Source organism: Acipenser ruthenus, chromosome 7 (assembly GCF_902713425.1).
Source record: "Acipenser ruthenus chromosome 7, fAciRut3.2 maternal haplotype, whole genome shotgun sequence".
Lineage (NCBI taxonomy): Eukaryota > Metazoa > Chordata > Actinopteri > Acipenseriformes > Acipenseridae > Acipenser > Acipenser ruthenus.
The window spans coordinates 1,477,086-1,496,110 of NC_081195.1; the positions used below are offsets into that span (position 1 = coordinate 1,477,086).

The window sequence follows — 19,025 nt, forward strand, 5'->3', positions numbered from 1 at the left end:
TATAAATACAATGAATTCACCAGGACTTTCAAGTGTTAATAACTGTTACATATATACAGTACAGACCATACGTATTAACTGTAGATCAGGAACATTTTAGCTCATTATAAATTAAACTTGGGCGTATGCAATGACTAATTAGGTCCATTTATGTTTTGGCAGGAATCAAGATAAATACATGCTGGTTAAAGTTACCATTAGGGGTATTGTTAACAATGAAGATTACACTGGCAGAGGTTAAATGTGCTGTACCAAAGATTTTGTGTTAATTCAATAGAGAATCTGACTGTATAGCTTACAAATACAATGCTGGTGCCCTCTCATGGCCAGTGGCTGAAAACGCATTTCTGGAACTCAAAGCAGAGCTTCACAGTAAAAGCAGATGCTGTATCTATTAAGCCAGAGCTGTCAGCCTTCCAGACACAAGTCCAAAGTCACCTCCATTATAATTTGAAATAAATAAAGCAGTAAATTCTAATGAGGAACAGGTGGCACATCAGTAAAATGTACAATAAATAATAAACGATAGCTGGGATTGCAGTGTGTATCTGTAGGAATGTCAAGGGCTTTGCTCATGCATGAGTCACCTGCTGCTCTTCAGAAGCGAGTCCATCTCCTGTACTCCAGATTCCAGTGTTTCTTTCTGAGCCTCCAGACACAGCAGGGAGCATCTTTCTTCTGCTTCTGAAATACTCATCATTAGCATCTCATCTTTCTCGATCAGTTCCTATAAGCTAGAATACCTTTCAGAGATTGCAGTGGTCTGAAAAAAAATAACAACACAATTGCTTTGCCCTTCTCCTCGGGGCATTCTCTTCACTGGGTTTTGATCTTTCGTGGTTGTGCTAGTAAACCATGTTGATGTTTAACACTATGAGCCTGCACAGTCAGGTTATAGTGTGCAGTTACCTGCCTGCATGCATGCATAGCTCCTTACTGGACTCCAGTGAATCTATTCCTGATGTGAGTACAGTAACTCCATCTGGTGGCTGATGATATCATGACTAGTTAACAGTTTAACGGGATCTCAAATCCACTCCACTCTATCTGCTGCCTTTCAATACAGTAGAATATACAGTATAGATAGAGAGAGAGAAGTTTTTGCTCAAAAGAGCGAACTTCCCAACATTGCGTTTGTTTAACAGACCTTTGTCAAGAGAAAGTGAGTTTGAAAACAAACAGTGGAGATACTTATAGGCTTCTACAGGCACTTATTTCTGTTTAAATCTATTAATCTTAATGGTAGTCTGATGTAATTTACTGCATAGTTAATGATGTAATTGATATACTATTGTGCATCCTGCTACTGAGTCTATCTATCCATTTATTTTCCTTTATTCTTCTATATTGTACATGATCTCATTTTATTTCTTATATATCTATATTATTTTAATTTAACTGGCAAGATTTTTGTTTTATTTAAAATTTGCCATTCAAAACTATGTGAGTAAAACATGAACACATTAATTTGTCGTCTATCAAGTCTAAATCCGATTATCTAAATAGGGGGTCACTCGGTATGGGCCAATAAGGTAATCTATGGAACTGTTCATGATGGTAATTCAAGTGCGAGTGAAAAGAGGATGAATAAATAACATTTGAATGTGTCACTCACTGAGGCCTGACTGAACAATGCATCCAGACTCAGCACACTCCCGTCTCTCAGCAAACAACTGTACATTCTCTTCCAGAACTTTCTACAAATTTAAGGACAACTGATATGTAGGATGCAAGTCAGTAATACTGTCAGGTATATGATGTTTACATTGAGAGACATTCCTTGGTTTGGTTTGTTGGAAGATTTAAGACGTACCAGTACCCTAAAAGAGCTGCTTTGGTCTTTTTTGCTTAGTTCCTGGTGGTCTACAAGCAGTATATGACAAAAATAACAACACAAATATCAAAAAGTACTAACAGCACAGAGCCAGACTGCAGAGACTAGACTTGCTTGCGTATTCATGTCTCATTTTGTTCCCTTCATCTCTGCACAGGCCTCCTGCGCTGACCCCCCCCCCCCCCCCCCCCCCGTGTCTCTTGTGTGCTCCGATCATAACATAAAGTGAGCACACGATGTCCTCCTGACAGAACAGCTTCAGCTCCTCTCGCTGCTCCAGACGCTTGTATGAAAACGGGTTGCCGGTCACCTCAGTGACTGTGTGCTCCCTGAACGCAGCCTTCTGCAGATGCATCTCGACGTGCGCGGAGCACAGAGAGGTATCGCAGGTCAGGCAGGTTTTACTGCCACCAGGCCTGTGTTGATGCAGTGGTCGCATGGGACTATAGGAGGGGAGGGTCCCTGTGCAGCTGGATTGCAGAGGGGAAGTTCCCAGACCTTCTTCTGAAGGCTGGTGTTGACTTCCAGGTTGGGCTTTGAATCCAATAATATCTGACACTGGGCAGAAAAACAGCCCTTCTTCTGACATATCGCAATCCCAAACGGTTCTTATACATGTGAGGCAAAAGTTGTGTCCACATGCCAGCTGAACAGGATCGGTAAAAAGATCCAAAGAAATAGGACATTAGCTTGATCCACTGTGTTAAAGCCTGCTGCTGCCACAGTGCGTGTGTGTGTGTGTATGGTGAGGAGGGGGGGTTTGGAAGCAGGTCTGAATAATTTATATAGTCACTCTAGAGTATCATCGTCCAGCTAATATATGTCTTAACTGATATATATATATATATATATATTGCTGAAAATTCTGCAACTTCTTTGGAAAAGTGTTAAAACATGCTAAAAAACGAGTAAATGAAAATATGCAGTATAGAAAGGGTTAAAGCATGTTAAACAGTGAGCAACCCTTAACAAAAAAATGCAGAAAGGGTCACGCATTAAATATTGCATCATCACAGCTCTGAGGATGACAGAAGGATTGTGGGATGATACAAGCATTTATTTAAAGCTATGCATTAGTGCACCATTATGAATACCGTCTCAACCAATCCGAGGCAGGAATCATCCCCATTGCATTAACACTTACACATTGTGTATATCTGGAGAATCTCTTATCCAACGGTCATGAAACGGCATTAACATGAATTAGTTTAAGTCTTTGAGAACATCAGATTCTGTGGATTAAGGGGGGTGTCTGAATGTCTGTACCGCCATCCATTTGTATGCACCTGCAGAATCGCTCATCCAATTGTTATTAACATTTCCTTGTTATTATCAAGGGCGGCTTGGGTTGGGAATGTATGTTACTGACATACATGTTGATTTTCCGTTCATTGTTATGGAAAAATAAAACCTTTTTGGTGTATACCACAACCATTTAATATATATATATATATATATATATATATATATATATATATATATATATATATATATATATATATGCAAAATAGTATTTACTATTTTCTTTTTAAATACATTACTGGCAACCTGTTTTCTATTTGTATTTTAAATAGATTTGTGGACCTCTATTTATTTCTGTTTAAATAGTTATCTGGACTATTTTGCCCATCCCTGTTGTCTAGGCATGCATTATTGTAGCATTCTTTTTTAATAATAATAATAATAATAATAATAATAATAATAATAATAATAATAATAATAATAAATAATTGAAAACTACAGCTGTGTAAAACAATGTTTCCTCTAGGAAAAACAAACAAACAAACAAACAAAAGAACTAGAACCTTTCTTGTTATGCTACGGCCATAAAATCTAAAAAATACAACAATTTACAAAGTACAGAAAAAGAAAAGCAACCTATTCTGTGAATTCTGAAACAGTGCAATGCCACGTGGCAGCAGTGCCCTGCGATTCTAAAAATTCTGCCTCGACCTTTTTCGGCATTAAATCAACGGCACTAATTTTGCGCGATACGTATAATGCAAAATGCTGCGTTTTGAGATCCAAGTCAAAAGCGTTACGGAAAACGCAACGCAAGGAAAGGCACGTAGGAAGCGTAAAGAGAGTTTGTTAACAGGAGACGTGGGTCTCATGCCTTACGTAACTAATGTTGGTGAATAAAGCGTTGAGCTGAGACGTGGATTGGAAGGCCGGGTGAAATGGTAAACAGTGGAGTGAACTAATGCAAAGAAGAGAAGCTAAGAGAAGAGACACGGTAACTTACTGTATCGGAATCGTCTGTGTTATATATTGAAGCACTGTTTTATACAGGTATGTTTGAACATCACAAATAAATATGCTTCCGAGGGAGGAGGGGTCAAAGTTTATGTCACTCATCGATAATTATGCTCATGAATTTGGAGTGGACAGTCTAAATGTAGTCAACATACGTGTTTATTTTTAAATGAATGATTGTATCAGATTTTATTGCAGTTGAATTAGGCCTATGTGTATATATAAAACAAACAAAAAAAAACAAAAAAAAAACACCTACAACAATACTCCTAAGTGTACACTGTAATAATAATAATAATAATAATAATAATAATAATATCTACACCACAACTCCGCGGTCAACCTTGGACTTTCTTTCTGTTTGGACTGAGTAAGTATCTTGTGCTTGAAATGTTTATTTTATTTTTTTTTGGAAGTGTATGATTGTTGACAGTGCATTGTAAGTACGCTGATTAGTAAAACCGTGAAATAGCGACACGTGTTTTTTATAAATGGTTTTGTTGTGGTTAACTTACTCAGCAAAGTGAATTAGTCACTTGTTAGCAACCACACCTAGTTCTTCTTGTAGAAACTATTATATTATAAATATAATATATTATATATATATATTATCTATCCCAACTTGGTGTGTGTAATGTAATGTTTTGGTATCTATTAATATAATATATATTAGTTGTTGCTGCTGGAACATAATAATAATCATAAGAAAATAGAAGTCTATATTAAATCTAAATTATAGCAGCACCTTTATAAATTCCTTTTATTAAAATATAGCTGGTTTTGTCGCCAAGAAAAACTACAGTGTTGTGGAGCATTTCTAAATCCCTTTTATATTTATAAGGTAAACCTGCTTTGCCAGCTTGCACTTAAGCTAAAATCAGTTTCGAAGATCAAACTGATCATTAATGTAACTTAAAAAAAGTTGCCATTATGACATGCAGTGCACTAGTGCACTTGATTTGAGAATGTATAAATATTTAAATAAAGTATGTGTGCTAAATCTTTGTTTTTGCTTAGCTTGTGTGAATTGTACTGTATTTATTCGTCATTCACTTAACTGAAGACCATGGTCTACGATAATTATACTTGTTTGATCTTGCTGTGGATTTTGTGTTTTAGTTATTCTGGAGGAAGTGTAAGTTCAAGCTTTCTGCATGCTGTTTTTATTCATACCTAAAGCAGGGAGAGTGCAAACCGACCAGTTTCGGATCAATGATGGCTTGATGGTATCACTGCAGCACCAGCACCAGCACATCCAGGGGTGCATTCTATGGAGCCCATTTGTGCCAAAACTATACAGCCATTAATTTGTCAATTTGTTTGTCAATTCATGAATTGGTCCATTTCTCCAGCAATTCGTCAATTCATACAGTAATTCATAAAGGTGTTTGTTAATTCATCCAATAATTCATTAATTAATTTGTCAATTCATTAATACAAAATGCTGTGCGGACTGTGCGCTTGCTCGGCGCTTGACCTGCAAATTTCCAATCAACCAGATGAACTTCCCTGCAAACTTCCCAACAAACAGACAAACTTCCAACTGTCAATCTCGCACTGCAACCTTTCTAATCAGTGGGAGCACACACATATTTTAACCAATGAAAATCCAGCCTCACTCAAAACTGCTTCTGCCAATAATATTGCAGTTTATTAGAAAGGGTGTTTCCAAAGATATTCTATTTAACAAGATACTTAACTCTCCTGTTTTTCAATGGAGACGTCTGTGTCACTGCGTGCAAAGCATTGTGGTATACACAGAGAGCTCGGCAGAATTTTTTCTATGGAGAGACAGTGGAGGTGTAAGAAATGTTGCTGGGTTTTGCCATGTTAAAAAAGTGCATAAATCTTTTGAAGTAGATTTCATATTTGCCCAAGGCCTTTTGAAGAAAGCGGCAACATTAGCAAATTATGACCATACATAATTATTATGAAATGTGCTATTTTCTGAGCAATGTCCCGTTCTGCGGCACATGCGCAGAAACATCGCTCTAAAGAAGCGTATTCATTAAATCATTTAACAGTCTGGTAACACCGTACTTTAGAAATACATAATATTACAACATAAAATATTATCAAGACACAGCAATATAGTACGGTAAACAAACTACCGGTAGCTACTTAGACAAAGTAGGTAAAAAAAAAAAAAAGGTAATGTTCATCCGTATATTTGTTATAAAATTATTTCACAAATAATTAACATACACAAAAATAGTAATAAAATATATCTGATTTGATATAGCTTTTAAATTTCCCGTTACCCGCTTCTGATGACATGTGCGATCAGTGTTGACCCAGGGCACTATCTCGACCTGAAAAAAGGAACAAGGACCAGGGGTCATAGGTGGAGATTAGATAAAGGAGCATTCAGAACAGAAAATAGGAGGCACTTTTTTACACAGAGAATTGTGAGTGTATGGAAACCAACTCCCAAGTAATGTTGTTGAAGCTGACACCCTGGGATCCTTCAAGAAGCTACTTGATGAGATTATGTGATCAATAAGCTACTAACAACCAAATGAGCAAGATGGGCTGAATGGCCTCCTCTCATTTGTAAACTTTCTAATGTTCTGACAGGGTAGAAGCGACCGCCCATGCTAGTCTCTGACTGGGTGATCTTGCTTGAAAGAAATTTATAATGAATGGGGTTTACTTGGAATGAGCAGGGAAACAATTTTAGCACAGCGGGTACAGTATTGAAGCTTTATCTTTTTAAATTTTTCAACGTGATGAAAATATGAAACTTGTTTTATGTTATTACAATTAATTTTCTTTTGGTTATAAATGTATGCATTAACTTGTTTTCAAAGCATCCGTTTTTTTGTACTAAATCTAGTGCCTAGTTCTTAGTGGTCTATTTGTTTTATGTTTCAGCTCCCCTGACTCCCAGGGCCCTTCTTTCAGTAAGATCATGTTATACAGTTTTGCTCTGAGTTGCAAGTTGAAAGCAGCCGCGGGGAGCTTGCAGTCAAGATTCTGTCCGCGTTTCGCCAGAGCTGCATCGCAGACTAAATGTAAGTACAGTAGCTAGAATTTTAAAAAATGTATTTAATGCAGCCAAGGGTGTCCGCACTCAGATGACCTCTGTCTTGTAAGCCCTGATAAAGGTGCACGTCATCGAAACGTTGATTTGACAAATAAGTTACTGATATTTAGGTGCGGATACTCTTTGTTGCAAATACTTTTTTTTTTTTTTATCCAACTCAGGATTCTAGCGAGTGGCATGAGGCACTTGGACATTATTGAGCATTGTATTTAATAAAATAAACTAAAAAAAGATAAAACTGATTTCATGCAATTGTTTTACACATGGTAGGTTATGAAAACAAAGGTCCTACGTTGTTATGAAATTACCACGTATTTTATTAGTGTGATCTTATGAGTTCTTGAAAAAATGATAAGCAGGGTTTCTTTGTGTCTATTTAGTAACTTGCTAAAGAGACTAGATTTGTTGTGTTTAATTTGTACAATGCTGTGATTGTGTGTTGCATCGCTGGTTAATTAAACAAATTGATACACTATCGCAATCGGCCAATCGCCCTGGATAAGGGCGTCTGCTAAGAAATAAATCGGATTGCTCCATTTCCAAAGACTGTCACAGAGCTAAAACAAACCACTCGTCAGGTCTCGTAGTTTACTAGAATTTGGAATGTTTACCTCCTACACGACAATAAGAAACAAATTTCTTCTTAAATATATTTTTGGTAACTTCAGTTCAAATTCTGGTTCTCATATACACACACACAAAAAAAAAAAAATATATATATATATATATATATATGTGTGTATGTGTGTATATATATATATATATATATATATATATATATATATATATATATATATGTATGTGTGTGTGTATATATATATATATATATATATATATATATATATATATATATATATATATATATATACACATATATATATATATATATATATATATATATATATATATATATGTGTATATATATGCATATATATATATATATACAGTACTGTGTAAAAGTTTTAGGCAGGTGTGAAGGTTGCTGAAGACAGTTTACTGTCAATAGTCATACACCATGGCAAGCCTGAGCACAGCAACAAGACACAAGGTAGTTATACTGCATCAGCAAGGTCTCTCCAAGGCAGAAATTTCAAGGCAGACAGGGGTTTCCAGATGTGTTGTCCAAGCTCTTTTGAAGAAGCACAAAGAAACGGGCAACGCTGAGGACCGTAGACGTAGTGGTCGGCCAAGGAAACTTACTGCAGCAGATGAAAGACACATCAAGCTTACGTCCCTTCGCAATCGAAAGATGTCCAGCAGTGCCATCAGCTCAGAATTGGCAGAAAACAGTGGGACCCTGGTACACCCATCTACTGTCCGTAAAGTCTGGTCAGAAGTGGCCTTCATGGAAACGTGGAAACAAGGCCAAGCGACTCAACTATGCACGAAAACACAGGAACTGGGGTGCAGAAAAATGGCAGCAGGTGCTCTGGACTGATGAGTCAAAATTTGAAATATTTGGCTGTGGCAGAAGACAGTTTGTTTGCCGAAGGGCTGGAGACAGGTACACGAATGAGTGTCTGCAGGGAACAGTGAAGCATGGTGGAGGTTCCTTGCAAGTTTTGGGCTGCATTTCTGCAAATGGAGTTGGGGATTTGGTCAGAATTAATGGTCTCCTCAATGCTGAGAAATACAGGCAGATACTTATCCATCATGCAATACCATCAGGGAGGCATCTGATTGACCCCAAATTTATTCTGCAGCATGACAACGACCCCAAATATACAGCGAAAGTCATTAAGAACTATCTTCAGCGTAAAGAAGGACAAGGAGTCCTGGAAGTGATGGTATGGCCCCCACAGAGCCCTGATCTCAACATCATCGAGTCTGTCTGGGATTACATGATGAGAGAGAAGCAACTGAGGCTGCCTAAATCCACAGAAGAACTGGTTAGTTCTCCAAGATGTTTGGGCCAACCTACCTGCCGAGTTCCTTCAAAAACTGTGTGCAAGTGTACCTAGAAGAATTGATGCTGTTTTGAAGGCAAAGGGTGGTCACACCAAATATGGATTTGATTTAGATTTTTCTTCTGTTCACTCACTTTTGTTAATTGATAAATATAAACTATTAACATGTCTATTTTTGAAAGCATTCTTACTTTACAGCATTTTTTCACACCTGCCTAAAACTTTTGCACAGTACTGTGTGTAATTATATATATATATATATATATATATATATATATATGCATATGCATTGCACATGTGTATTTACAAATTAAACAAAATGTAGGATATATAAAATATTAGCAGCTGGATATTAACTGTGTGTAAGCCAAGTAGGACATTTAATTTACCAAAAATATGGGACTGAAGTATCTTACCTGCAAAAGCAAACTTTCACGCTAAGTGATATACACTCATTCTATTTACTGGTATATATTAAATGAGTATACACAAACACAGTGTGTTCAGGCATGTCTATTAGAAACAGCTTTAGTGACCATACTTTACAAAATGCTTTGCAATGCAGATCTGTACAGAGGATTCCCGTAAAATAGCCCTATTATCTCCTGTAGCCACTTATCAGTTGTATTCCGATAATAGAAACAAACAGCCTCCTGCCCTCGCTGAACCCTCCTCTAATCTATGTAGGTTAGACTGCACATTTTATTGTTGAGAATGTGTGGGTCTGCTGATGTGGCACTACAACATAAAACGTTGTTAGAATTGCTTCATGCTGTTCTGAACCCGACACAGAGTTTGCTGTGAAGCACTACTACTAGACAACAATTATAGCTATTTTTGTGGGAAGGCAAATGACAATTTTAGGAATACATGCAAATCTACCCCCTGTTTCCTCTTGCTTGGTTATCTCTGTGTGCCATGACGGATCGTTTGTCAGATCTAGAGTAAAGGCAGCTGTACTGTCAAAGTGTGTCCCATGCCCATGCATGAATGTCATAAACTCGCAATATTTCAAATCGGGATGCTTTAACAGCAACTTCTGCATGCAAACTGTGCAATGTATCTATTTCAAACTGGCTGTGCATGACCACTGTTATCTAACTGCAAAGTTCAAACCTCTTCATAACTCACTTCAGCTGATCATATCTTGCACTTTCCTGTTCATTGCTTTTTGCATTTCTCTTGTTTAGATTTACCTGTGATCAGTTCATCATTCAAAAGCACTGCTGTACGACACTGGAGTAACATTCCTTTTATTACAGTCCCCCTCAGTCGGACCCATGGTAAGTCGTTTGTTCACCGCAGTGAGTTAAAACATGCCAAGAGGATTGTGGTGAAGCTTGGTAGTGCTGTGGTGACCCGCGGAGATGAGTGTGGGCTTGCACTTGGACGGCTGGCATCCATTGTTGAGCAGGTAATTAGAAGGACTATGATTAGTATTTATTGTGGATTCAAATGTTGCTTAATCTGGATTAAGTAATTGAAAAGAAAATGTAATCCGGATGTAAAAGAATAAATATCTCCAAATGTAACTTTTCCACCTGTCTCCCCTACGCTTTCAGGATGTTTATGTGTAATTAATGGCTCTCTGTTGCTTTGACTAATCTGTGTTGCTTTCCCTTTGTTTCTGCAGAAACTCCCCAGTCATCTTTGATATAGTATAAATGTACCATAATTAAAAATGCAGTCTCATATGACATTTCTGGAATCCGATCTAAGATTTTAAGTTCTAGCAAACTCAAATAGAAAGTGGGTGGGAGAAGCAACACATTGTAATTGCTTTTGTAGCTATTTATGTGAAAGCAGTGTACATAGTGTCTTGTGAATATGCATGTCCAATATTTCATACAATACGTCTGCGGATTCAATCCGCCATGTCATGACCAGCTTTTTATTGTATTTGTAATCCAGGCTCTTGCATTTCCCAAGTGGTTAATAAAAAAAATGAATTAAAACAAATCCTTTCTATAGGTGTCTGTTCTACAGAACCAGGGAAGAGAGATGATGATAGTCACAAGTGGTGCTGTTGCTTTTGGTAAACAGCGTTTGAGACATGAAATCTTGCTTTCACAAAGTGTGAGACAGGCTCTACATTCTGGGCAAAACCAGCTTAAAGAAATGGTGAGTGAAAAAGTGTTGCTATAAGCAGAACTTTGGAATATCAGAAATAATTGAATTTTTTATTTTATTTTATTTTATTTTTTAATTTAGAGTGCCCAATTATTTTACCCCACGATTTTCTCCACAATTTAGAATGGCCAATTATTTTCCATCACCGCAGCAATTCCCCACAGCTCACGAGAACTGAAGGTTTAGCTCTGATCCCACGACCAAGCCAGCTTCCTCTTTTACACCCAGGAAAGCAGGAGCAGATGTCAGCGAGCTGTTGGCCTCTGGCCAGCCCTGCAGGTGTCCGCTTGAACTCACTAGCGCCTGGCCGGTAGGGTCCGCCGTAGCGCGATGAAGAGAAACAGTCCCTGCCAGTTTTGCTTCTCTAACTCACGGGAGCGCCAAGACCAGTACGATGCTCCCACCGGAATCCCCAGCAAAGACCAGCGACTTCGCACAGCCAGGACGCGAACCTGTGCTCCTCCGACTGTATGACTCTCCCTGTGCACCATGCACAGGTGAGCCACTCCCAGTATTAACAAATACAAATTTATTAATTGTTTCCAGTCGGTCCCTGTGCTGGAGGCCCGTGCCTGTGCTGCAGCAGGACAGAGTGGACTGATGGCCCTCTATGAAGCAATGTTCACACAGTACAGTATATGTGCAGCACAGGTAAGCAGTCCTTTTAAAAAAAAAAAAAAAAAGTTTTATTTTCAATGATATTTGACACTATGTACCAAAAGAGGAAAGCTGAAATTATTCTTATTTTTTATTTATTCAGATTCTTGTTACAAACCTGGATTTCCATGATGATCAGAAGCGGAGGAACTTGAATAGTACTCTCCATGAGCTCCTGCGAATGAACATTGTCCCAATCATTAACACGAACGATGCTGTTGTTCCCCCACCAGAACCTAATAGTGATCTCCAGGGGGTAAATGTGGGTGAAGTATAAGGGTGTGGGTGGGTGTCCTGCTTCAGACAAGATGCATGCTGCTGCTTGAAGGTTAGCGAATATAGTGCTGCTTTTCAACACTACTTTGTGCAATACTAATTCTTATTTCTGCATTCTTTAAGAGACAGCACAGGAGTGTGACATCTGGAGATTACAAAGACTAGATTAAAAAAACAGGTTGTGGGAAGGCTTGAAGCAGAACAGCCTTGGTGACAATATAGCTTTTTGTACAGCCGTCTTTGTTTTCAATGCAATATTTTTGTGAGACACGCCCTGGTCAGCTGGTCTCTGTGCTACCCTGTAAATGGGGGAACGCTATTGCTTTTTGCTAAATATTACATTATTCTAGAGTTTGCCTCTCATTGCATCAGTGCAATGCAGCAAACAGCGGCATCTTTTCACCCCCTAACGCAAAGCAAATAAGTTTTTTGCACGTCCAATTACAACAGAGCTCACTGCTGACACCCATTAAATTACACTTTCTTGTTTAGGAAGCCCAGTTACAGCGTTCTGTGGCTTCTTTTTAACTTCATTATTTGTTTTAGGTGATCAGCATTAAGGATAATGACAGTCTGGCTGCACGTTTAGCGGTGGAGATGAAAGCAGACCTTCTCATTGCATTATCGGATGTTGAAGGTGTGTAATCATTTGTCTTTTTTTGTATTTTATTGCGATTTAAACATGGTCATACTGTTCTCCCTGGCTTTCAGGAAACTAGTCGGTCATTTCAGTTAAGGAAAAATAAAACTTGAATTGATTTTATTAATTTAAATGAGCTTTTTCTTTTTCAGGTCTCTATGACCTCCCACCGGAATCAGACGATGCTAAACTTATCGATATTTTTTACCCGGGTGACCAGCAGTCAATAACTTTTGGAACAAAGTCCAGAGTTGGGATTGGAGGAATGGAAGCTAAGGTAGGAAAATAGATATCTCAAATGAAATACAAGTTTATGTAGAAGTACTTACACAAACAAAAAATAGAGAGGAGTACCATAATAAAGGTGGGTCGTCAATACGAGACACTGCTGTACAAATGTAATGAGATCCTTCTAATAAAGCATTGCTGACTTTCCAAAGGTGAAGTCTGCACTCTGGGCTCTGCAGGGAGGCACTTCTGTCGTTATTGCCAATGGAACCGATCCTAAAGTAACTGGACATGTCATCACCGACATTGTGGAGGGAAAGAAAGTGGGAACCTTCTTCTCAGAGGTCAAACCTGCCGGTAAGTTCATATGATTACTGAAGACTCCTGAGATACACCTCATGCTGGGGTACTTTCTGATGAATTTTAACATGAAATGTTCATGATCGATAGGACCTCAACAACCACCACAGGTCTGGGAAAGGAATTGGGGTGTAAAGATTATTGTTTCTGCATTCAGGGCTCAGTCCGAGTGGTTTTGTAATAAATCTGATCGGTCTTTTAACTAGAGCATGAGTTCACTTCGCAAATAATCAGTGTTCTTTATGCCGTTGTTGGGATGCTCGTATTGATATACTTTGTTTATGGCATGTTTGGATATAAGCACCTCCTACATGGTAGATATAGATATGAGATCACTCTGTATATTTATAACAAGGTGCTGCTGTTGCTTTACAGGACCCACTGTGGAGCAGCAAGCTGAAATGGCTCGCAGCCGAGGAAGGACTCTATCTTCTTTGCTGCCACAGCAGGTCATTGTGTAGCTTTTTAAAACAATGCACAGTAAATTGACTTCAGTATTCGCACAGTAAATATTGTATTTTCTCATACTTTTCTGTTAAGCATTTCTGTTCTGGATATCTATTTGCATGTTTGCTCCAGGTAGATGGGGCTCTGACCCACAATTCGTGCCACTGATTTGTGCTCGGTTGTAGAAAATGGAGTGTCGGTCCTAACGAAGTGTTATATGATTTTTCTACTGTAATGTCAGGTTCTAGATATTTTTTTTTTTTTTAAAAGTAAATACAAGAGTATTCATTTTTTGTTTTTGTTCAGCTTTCATTAGCAAAACTGTGGGTTAAAAAAAAAAAATGTTTTGTTTCTCTGTAGAGAGCTGAGATTATCTGTCAACTGGCTGATCTTCTGACTGACCAGAGGGAGGATATTCTTGCAGCTAACAAGAAAGACCTGGAGGTTGCTATCAGTGGAGGTAATAATTTACCTTTACTTAGTCCATTTAATCGAGCACAGCAAAACTGAAAAGAACCAAGAAAATAGCTATAGTATAAATACAGAAGAGGCAGAGAGAAACAGTGAAACGGGAACCCTACTAATAAACACATATTATAACCTCTCTATATCACAGTACTGTGCGGTTAGTATTAAGGGTTTCTTTGTTATTTGTTTGCTTTCATTTTAAAATGCTGAATTGTATTAATTTGTTCATACTTTCTAAATTTTAGGTCGGTTGTCTCAACCCCTGCTGAAACGATTAAGTCTCTCTCCTTCAAAGTTAAACAGCTTGTCCATTGGGCTGCGTCAGATTGCAGTGTCCTCTCAGGATAGCGTGGGGAGAGTGATGCGCCGCACACGTATTGCTAATAATCTGGAGCTGGAACAGATCACGGTCCCCATCGGGGTTCTGCTGGTGATCTTCGAGTCCCGTCCAGACTGCCTCCCTCAGGTAATCACAAATGAACAGATTGATCATTAGTCTGTATGGGTGGTTGCATAGTGTGGGTGGCGTAGTGGGTTGACACACTGTACTGGTAAACTGATTTGGCATTTAGAATGCATTTTTCTTTACAATTTTAAAGGATGAAGTTATAATAGGGTGTAGAAAACGAACACGTTTAGAGGTTGCTCTTTTTGTGTGGTGGTGGGGGTTGGAATTGTAGATGCTATGGATAGCACTAAAATAAAGTTTGAATTTGTAGGTATCAGCATTGGCTATTGCCAGTGGAAATGCCTTACTGCTCAAAGGAGGAAAAGAAGCATCAAACACCAACCAGATTTTGCACCGATTGACGCAGGAAGCCCTTTCTATCCATGGAGTCAAGGATGCTGTACAGCTAGTAAGGGAGTGTGATACATTTATAATTCCAGTCCAACCTTGTTTCATTATTGCAAACAACCAACATACAGCCCAATATCTGAAAAGGGGGAGGGGGAACTAACTTTTTATGAGACCAGTGATATTGAACAAAGTAAATTCAAGGTTTTAAGGTGTATGATGTAGCCTTTAAACTAGTAGATTTTCATTCACTTTTTCAATCATTTGTGTCAACACTGAGACTGTCATTACAGTACATCTCCAAGCTATTGGGCTCGATATAAAACATTTGCCCTGGAAACAGGTTCTTATCAACTATTAGGACTACTGCACCAACATTAGTTATCCTTCTAAGAAAACGTGACTTTTTCAGCATCTTTTTTTTTTATTTATCGGATGTTGAAGGTGTGTCCTGGTAGCTTTTATTGAGTAGACCCTTCATGTCTAACAATCATCCATAAAGCAAAACACAGAAATGAAAGATGCGTCAACTACACTAAAGTAACAAGCTATTCAGTTACATGTAGCTCGCGTATGTTTAACAATGTAACTACAATAAAGTAACAAGCTATTCAGTTACATGTAGCTTGTTTATGTCTAACACATTTTTGCAAACCTATCGAGAGGTGTTTGTTACCTGCATATCCTGTAAAGTCAGTGAGCTGCCTTGCGCTTGTTCTGAGAACTTGCTCACGCTACTTGTATTGATCTGTTAATAAATCACAGGTGAGCACCCGTGAAGAGGTGGAAGATCTTTGCCACTTGAATCAGCTGATTGATTTAATAATCCCAAGGGGTTCCTCCCATCTTGTGAGAGACATCCAGAGAGCAGCAAAGGGAATCCCGGTCCTGGGGCACAGTGAGGGGGTCTGCCACGTGTACATCGACCAAGAAGCCAGCATTGAAAAAGTAATCAAGATCAGTGAGTATGCAGCCAAATCCAGGTTGTACTGGCACGCCATGTATTCGGATGCAGGATTTGTTTGGGTGTAGTATAGTAAATCGGGTTCGATTTCATATTGTGTAGATTTCTCAGGAGTTGTGCTTCTTTTATGCTTCAATTTGTACAACCATAGTTTCTTACAGTTTTTATTCCAAGTGTTGAAAAAAAAAAAAATCCCATCTACTTAAAATGTGACAAAAGTAGCCTTCTTATAGTTCCAAAATGTTCAATTAAATCATTTCAAATTGAGTAAATTGTATTTTACAGTAAGGGATTCCAAGTGCGAGTACCCAGCTGCCTGCAATGCTATGGAAACACTGCTGGTGCACAGAGATCTGCTGAGAAGCCCTCTTTTTGACCAGATAATTGACATGCTAAGGGTGGAACGGGTGAGTTTCATGTATACTCTATTTATTCTTCAGCTTGACAAAAATAATTCAGAACTGAAAGGGTTAATAAGAATTAGACACCATCTAGCTGTGTATTTTACCAGTTGTAGTTACCTTGCTTTATATTTTTTTTTCCAAAGGTGAAAATCCACGCTGGACCAAAGTTTGCTTCATACTTGACATTTAGTCCCTCTGAAGTGAAGTCCTTGCGCACGGAGTATGGTGACCTGGAGTGTTGCATTGAAGTAGTGGACAGTATGCAGGATGCTATCGATCACATTCACAAGTACGGCAGCTCACACACGGACGTCATTGTTACAGAGAATGGTGAGTAACTGGAATCCAAACATGTGAACTTGACAAATAAATAATGGCACTGTGTAGTAAGCTGTGTAAGTTAACAGTATAAAATACATTTCAGGATTATTTTTAACAATGAAGACATTTAAAAAAAAAAAAAAAAAAAAAAAAAAAAAGTTAGTGTTTACTTTTGTATAGGGCAAATTGATAATTCATAAGCTTTGTGTATTGACTGTGTATTAGCTTGTTAGCTGGTCTCCATATTGTATACATGTTGCTGATATAATAATGCACTTAGTCTGAGCAGCTGCATGTTGTAGCCTTTTTATTTGGTAAATGTGATTTTTGTTTTATTGTGTTGTTTTTTATTTTTCAGAGGAGACAGCTGAGTATTTTCTCCAGCATCTGGACAGTGCCTGTGTTTTCTGGAACTCAAGTTCGCGTTTCTCAGACGGATATCGTTTTGGCTTAGGTTTGTCACAAAAAAAAAAAAAAAAAAAGATTTGAAACTTTCATTGTTCGTTTCTAATGTTCTATTTGGCATCAGAATCAGGCGTACAAAGAGATCTTCCTTTTCCCTCTCTTAGCGCTCAACAAGGCACGTTTTAGTTGCTGTGTAAATTTAAATATTTGGAAGGGAAGGGGGGAGGCGGACATATCCATCTGACACTGGAAATGAGGTGAAGGTTGGAGAGGAGGCGATGAACTCGAAAGCATGGCACAGCCTGTAAAGCATTCATGGCTTGAATACTATTGGTAGCTGCCACTGCTTGAAGGTTGACATAAATGCAGAAGGTAGTCCAATATCTGCTAGACGTGGGCGATGGTTTAAGGTGTATTTAGAGTTTCCGACCTGAAACTGCTCAGCATTACAATGAATGGTTCTGCTTCCCTTGTTTAGGAGCGGAGGTGGGCATCAGTACAGCTCGGATCCATGCACGTGGACCAGTGGGACTCGAGGGGCTTCTAACCACGAAGTGGGTTCTGCGTGGGGATGGACACACCGTTGCTGATTTTTCAGAACAAGGAAGCATGAAATATCTTCACGAGAACATCGCAGTGACACACAGAACATCATCTTAAATATTTTTAAAGAACTGAAAAAGGAATACAGAAAAGTATAGCAGAGTTATTGTTTACAGAGTTGATGTGCATACTGGCCATGAGTCTTGATGGAAATTGAAATGGAAAATGCACTCAGACAAATCCCTATGAGAAAGTTCTTACTTAGGTATTGCTCGGATTATTTAAAAAGTCATTCAGTCACAAATACATTATATATATATAAATCCTTGTAGCACATAAATTTAATAAGTATAGTTCTATTTTTGAATTGTGGAAAAAAAAAGAAGCTTTTCCTGTATTGCTGTTTGTGGATTTGGTGTCTTGGTTTTCTCCTTCTTTGTCAGTACATATGCTTTTAAAAAGGGTCCTGTAACATTCCAGAGTTGTCATTTTGTATGTAAAACATCCTGAGAAAGAAATACTCTTTTTGTAGGAGATTATTTCAGAATAAAATTATGCTAAACTTTGGTGAATTATTATTCAAGTGAGGTGAATTTGCTTCTGGATATTAACAGCTAAAGTGAAAGGACCATGCTCTCTGACATGAACTTAGATTTGCAAAACTGTCTTTCTTTTGTGAATATTCTCCTTGGCCTCTAGGAACACATTTTTAACAACTGTAAAATCACTTATCTCTGCTGAATTTTTGTCCTGTGTGAAGATTTCTCCACAAAAGATTGCTCTTCTTAACTTAGTTTGATATTTAAATTAGCGATGAGCAACTCTGAGTGCTCTAAGTTCACATTACTTATATATGACTGTGAAGTTGCACACTTAAATATGATTCTATATGTTTTTACTATTCAATTTTTTTTCAGGTGGTATTCATGTAAACTTGGCAGCGATCAGGCAAAAAGCAGGAAATCAGCCTGCTGTTGAAATAGTGAATGCGACTAAGCTACTAAGAACTTTTATTTAACAAAAATAAAGCGAGACCAATGATTTTTGTCAAAATAGACACTGATGTCCTTTATCTGAACAGAGAATTGGTGAGGCCATACAGCAGGGCTCTTCTTGTTCTGTTGGGAGGTAATAAAGAGGGCTCAAATGACTTGATTCCAGCACTGTTAAAGTTCTCTAACATTTAGAAGAGTAGTTTCTATAATTACTTGGATTCTGCTAAGTGAGCACAAATTGCACCCAGTGAAGTTACTCTGCTATCCTATACTATGTAATTCATTATAGTGGTGAATGGTGAGTAACGGGGTCAACCCCGAATCCAAATTCATGTTCATATTTGAATC

The 19,025-nt window shown here is 38.1% G+C and overlaps 1 protein-coding gene across 5 annotated transcripts; it reads left to right on the forward strand.

The window, feature by feature from the left end:
• The first annotated feature begins 3,913 nt into the window (after positions 1 to 3,913).
• On the forward strand, positions 3,914 to 18,254 carry LOC117416224 (delta-1-pyrroline-5-carboxylate synthase-like). 5 transcript variants are annotated; one of them, XM_034027310.3, is made up of 18 exons: positions 3,914 to 4,126; positions 6,965 to 7,104; positions 10,234 to 10,457; positions 11,015 to 11,164; positions 11,720 to 11,824; positions 11,934 to 12,092; positions 12,653 to 12,743; positions 12,899 to 13,023; positions 13,187 to 13,331; positions 13,710 to 13,783; positions 14,142 to 14,241; positions 14,495 to 14,715; positions 14,969 to 15,106; positions 15,811 to 16,006; positions 16,295 to 16,416; positions 16,557 to 16,743; positions 17,093 to 17,188; positions 17,618 to 18,254. In XM_034027310.3, the coding sequence occupies exons 2-18, from the start codon at positions 7,002 to 7,004 to the stop codon at positions 17,797 to 17,799; spliced, it is 2,418 nt and encodes an 805-aa protein (XP_033883201.3). In that variant the 5' UTR covers positions 3,914 to 4,126; positions 6,965 to 7,001; the 3' UTR covers positions 17,800 to 18,254. The 5 variants fall into 5 exon arrangements, with proteins under 5 accessions (XP_033883201.3, XP_058882041.1, XP_058882042.1 ...); XM_059026058.1 differs by lacking the exon at positions 3,914 to 4,126 and adding an exon at positions 4,341 to 4,460; XM_059026059.1 differs by lacking the exon at positions 3,914 to 4,126 and adding an exon at positions 4,341 to 4,460 and having other exon boundaries at positions 11,934 to 12,086.
• The last annotated feature ends 771 nt before the right edge of the window (positions 18,255 to 19,025 follow it).

Excerpts from the sequence above, each read along its gene's own strand:
- LOC117416224 (XM_034027310.3), top strand. The coding sequence starts at position 7,002 with ATGTTATACAGTTTTGCTCTGAGTTGCAAGTTGAAAGCAGCCGCGGGG. Across the intron at positions 11,825-11,933 it reads ACAGTATATGTGCAGCACAG|ATTCTTGTTACAAACCTGGA; the intron begins GTAAGCAGTCCT and ends TTATTTATTCAG. Across the intron at positions 13,332-13,709 it reads CTCAGAGGTCAAACCTGCCG|GACCCACTGTGGAGCAGCAA; the intron begins GTAAGTTCATAT and ends GTTGCTTTACAG.